At 45.3% G+C, this 4,595-nt stretch overlaps 1 protein-coding gene across 1 annotated transcript in view; it reads left to right on the top strand.

The window, feature by feature from the left end:
- LOC102848229 (substance-P receptor-like) overlaps window positions 1-4,358 on the top strand; it is a 119,842-nt gene extending 115,484 nt beyond the window's left edge. The window contains exon 2 of the mRNA XM_006899648.1: window positions 4,160-4,358. Within this exon, the coding sequence (XP_006899710.1) occupies window positions 4,160-4,358 (199 nt within the window). The remainder of the gene's footprint in view (window positions 1-4,159) is intronic.
- The last annotated feature ends 237 nt before the right edge of the window (window positions 4,359-4,595 follow it).

Here is a 4,595-nt window from a genome sequence, read left to right as displayed (position 1 = left end):
CTCTTATTTCCTTCTCTTGCCTGATTTCCCCTGTTAGGGCTTCCAATGCACTATTGAATAGGAACTGATAATGGTGGGCATATCTTCCCAAGGGAAATGTCTTTAATCTTCCACTGAGAATGATGTTAGCTCTTGAATTTGCATGCACACTTGTAACTATGTTGAGGAAATAACCCTCTATTCTTGCTTAGTTGAGCGTTTTAATCAGGAAGTCAGGAAGAGGTGTTGGATTTTGTCAAAGGCCTTTTCTGTACCAATTGATAGGATTGTGTGGTTCTTTGCTTTATTAATGCGATGAATTATATCGGTTGTTTTTCTTATGCTGACCCATCCTTGCCTTGTTGTCATGAATCCCATTTGCTCATGATGGATTATGTTTAATATACTGTGAAGGATTTTCCCATCTGTGCTCATGTGAGACATTGGTCTATAGTTTTCTTTTTGGTGGTGTCTTTGCCTGATTTTGGTTTCAGGGTTACGCTTGTGGCAGATAAGACTCCAGGAATGTCCCTTCTTCTTCAATCATTTGAAAGAGTTTAAGTAGAATTGGTGACAGTTCATCTCTGAATGGTAGTAGAATTCACTGGTAAAGTCATCTAGACCAGAATTCTTTTTTATTATGTTTTGTTTATGACCTGCCTATTGGTCTGTTCAAGTGTTCTACTTCTGTCTGCTTCCAAAGTGCCTGCTTCAGTTTGGGTAGGGTGTGGATTTCTACAAATTTGTCCATTTCCTCTGTTGTTGCTGTTGTTATGTGCCCTCAAGTCAGCTGAGACACATAGCGACCCTGTGGACAATAGGCCTGAAGCCGGCCCTATCCTGAGCCAGTCTCACTGACTCTGACACACCTGTCCCATCACCCCAGTTACTATGTCAATCCATCTCACCTGGAGTCTTCCTTTCCACCTTCCCAAGCATGTCCTTCTCCAAGGACCAGACCCTGGTGGCCACATGCCCAAAGTATGAGAGATGGCTCTTCAGAATCCTAGCCTCCAAGGAGAAACTTGGTTTTGCCTTCTCCAAGACAGACCTGTTCGTTCTCTTGGTGGTTCGTGGTAGGTTCAATACTGTTCTCCTGCCCACAACTCAAAGGGATCAATTCTTCTGGAACATAGCTTTTCATAACAGTCCATTATTATCATTGTTTTAATTTCAAATGGTCCTTTTGCAATATCACCCCTTTTATTTCTTCTTTGAGTTGTGTCTTTTCTGTCTTTTATTCTGTTAAGTTTGTCAATGGTTTGTCTGTTTTATTGATCCTTTCAGAGAATCAGCTCCTGGTCTTGCTGATTGTTTCAGTAGGGTTTTTTTTCTGGTTTCTATTCTGTTTGTTTCTGCCTTAATCATTACAATATCCTTCCTTCTAGAGACTGTGGGGTTAGCCTATTGTTCTTTTTCTATTTGTTGGAGGCATTAAGTAGCTTTAATCCTTTAATCCTTTCTTCTTTTATGTGTTTGCTTACTGCTATGAATTGACCTCCAAGGACTACCTTTGCTGTATCCCAGAGGTTTTGATATATTGTATTTTCATTCATTTCAAGGAGCTTTTTGATTACTTGTTTTATTTCTTTTATAGCCCAATAGTGATTAAGCATAGGATTATTTAGCTTCATTGTGGGTGATTTTTTTGTCAGCAGTCCAGGTTCTTGTTTTGGGTTTGCTTTGGTGGTGTTGATATGTATATGTATATGTATATGTACACAGAGAGACATATATACACACACAGACATATATACCCACATATATACACAGATATATACTCACACATATACATATATATACACATAGTATATATACACATAGCTACACATATATACATATACACATAATATACACACACACACACATATATGTGTGTGTGTGTCTTTTTAAAAAGAATATTGGTTTGCAATCAAAAGTTTTCTACATTGTGTTTCATACATCCTTCCACTGCATGTGAATGATAATGTGACACTCCAAACACTGTGTTGCACATTTTTGTTCCCATCTATTATGTTTTATAAACTTAATCACCCTTGATCCATGCCAACCATTACCCCACTTTCTCAGATCCCCCTGGATCTTTCCTAATTCCTTCACCTGCTCACTCTGCCCACCAAACTCAGGGACCTCGAGATTTCCCCCGCTCCCCACCCTCATCTCCCCGCTTCCCTCTCCTTCTGCCTTTGAACTTCGGTACACATCTTACTAGTAAACCTTCTATTTTTACAATAATGGTCTTATGCAGTATTTGCCATTGGGAGACTGAGTTAGTGTACTACGCGCAATGCTTTCTAGCCTTTCCCATGTTATGTAGTAGTTTTTCAAATGGTTGCTCCTGACTGCTTCATTGCATTCCATTGTGTGAATGTACCATCATTTCTCTGTTTGTTGGTTGATGAACATTTGGGTTCATGAATCACAAGTCACATCTACAAGTGATCATGGGAATGGCCCTGGACCAGGCAGCTTTTCCTTTTATTGTCATGAGGTCCCATCAGCAGGGGCCACTCGGTGGCAGCTGATAACAAAAAACAAGCCAGGGGGGATTGTGTACCAATGAGGGAGTTTTTCTTTTGCTTTTCAAGGAGAGGAGCAAATGGGAGTGGGGGAGAGGGGAGGGGTTTGTGGGGGGAGAAGGGTGCAACAATGAATGAATGGAAATCCAAAGTCTCTGTAAACTTTCATTAAAATAAAAAAAGGGGAGGGAGAAGCTTAGCTTGATAAAGGGACTCTCAGAGAAACCATCAGAGCCACTTCCCAGATAGGAATTCAGGTCAAAGCATAACCCAGAGATAGAGGAGGAGGAGGACGAGGGCTCTGATCTTGTCCCCCTGTTCCAGCACAGCTGGATGCTCAGCAGTCACCCCAAATCCTCTGAGCACCTCTTTAATCTCCTTCAATTGTCGCTGCCGTTTTGATGCACAGTCCCTTTCTCAGTGTCCCCGTGGTTCCAGGTATTGACTGGAGGCTGCTCAAGCTCCCTTATCTCATTGTAATGTTTTATGTGCCCTTTCTCCCTGGGGAAATGAGAAGCTCCAAGCTCAGGAGGAATCAGTGTGCTCCGTGACGGGCGCCCAGGGAGGATTTGTCAAGGGTGGACAGAATGAAATAGACTCAAGGCCATAAGGAGGGAGATAGATGCCTTCTAAGATAGAGGTGGTGCTGGCATGGAACTGGCGTAGCATGCTGATGGATGGCGTGTCCTTGAGATCCTTGCTGCATCCCAGAGGCTGGACACAAATCCCAAGGCGGGGACACACTCCTTTAGATGATAGCATCTGATTTCGCTCCAGCCAAAAGTCCTCATGCCCTCTGTTCTCAATTCCTATAGGACGCTTCCACTCCCCAGGCCCTTTCTGTGCACTGGCCTGTGAGCCTCAGCCACTGTGGTGGTCGTCTCCTCACTAAGCACGTGGTATAAGTCACATCCTGACTTCTAGAGGCTCAAAGAACCCATGGCGATCTCTCCAGGGACTGGTTCATGTTCTTGTTGGTTCTGGGGCCCACTTTCTCACGCTCACACTCACCTCCCCTCACAAAGCACTAACCCTTCATCCTGTCATGAAAGGAGTCCAGAATCAACTCTAGATTGACCCTCAGAGGGTAACAGACAGTCTTGACAGTGAATAAACTTTTTCCATCACGGTCATCACTTTCCTGGTTGCACTGACCCACTGGCCTGCGCTAAGGCACCCTGTCTCTAGGATGAGTGTTCCAGTTATCGACTTTTCCTTCTTGGAATGCTGCTCGTTGTCATCGTTTGGTTGATGTGATCACATGGACGATGGCTCACAGGGGCCCTGTGAACGACAGATCTGAAGCTCGCCCTGTCCTGAGCCGCCCTCCTGACGTAGTCACTGTCAGTCCTTCTCAATGAGGGGCTTCCTGACTTGGGTCGACCCTCCATCTATCGCAGAGTGCTGTGTCTCTCTAAGGACTGGTTCGTCCTGAAAATATGCCCAAAGTAAGTGAGACGAAGTTTCTAGATAAGTGCTAAGATGTGAACACTCTGGCTGAATTTCCTGACAGGTTTCGCGTTATGTCACACGCTTAAGAACAGGCCCGGAGAGAGTTCAGGAAGCAGTAAGACTCACAGGGGTCAGAGCGTGTCTGGGTCTCTCTCCTGGGCGGCATGTGGTGACCGAGTGTGGCCTCTGCTCTTTCCTCTCTGCTCCAGGTACATGGCGATCATCCACCCCCTGCAGCCCAGGCTGTCAGCCACTGCCACCAAGGTGGTCATCTGTGTCATCTGGGTCCTGGCTCTCCTGCTGGCCTTCCCGCAGGGCTACTACTCCACCACGGAGACCATGCCCAACAGAGTCGTCTGCATGATTGAGTGGCCCGAGCACCCCGAGAAGATTTACGAGAAAGTGTGAGTAACGAGCTCCCCCAGACCGCTGGTGGGGGTGCCTTCCTTTTCCTTCCGTTACATATTTTTAAGGAGAGACAAGAACTTTGTTGCGGCTTCAGTTACAGCCAAGGTTGGGGTAACGCTTTGGTAAAATATTGAGCGCCTCAAAGTCTGAAAAGGGGAGAGTCTTGTCCAGGAGGGCGGAGGGTTACACATGAGCTGAAGACGAGTCTCGTGAGAGCCTTTCATGTTGTCGCTGCTG

This window comes from Elephantulus edwardii, unplaced genomic scaffold, assembly GCF_000299155.1.
Source record: "Elephantulus edwardii isolate Elephantulus edwardi_28Jun2011 unplaced genomic scaffold, EleEdw1.0 scaffold00265, whole genome shotgun sequence".
NCBI classification, from domain to species: Eukaryota; Metazoa; Chordata; class Mammalia; order Macroscelidea; family Macroscelididae; genus Elephantulus; species Elephantulus edwardii.
The sequence above is the reverse complement of the archived record's forward strand: the minus strand, read 5'-3'. Positions and strand labels throughout refer to the sequence as shown.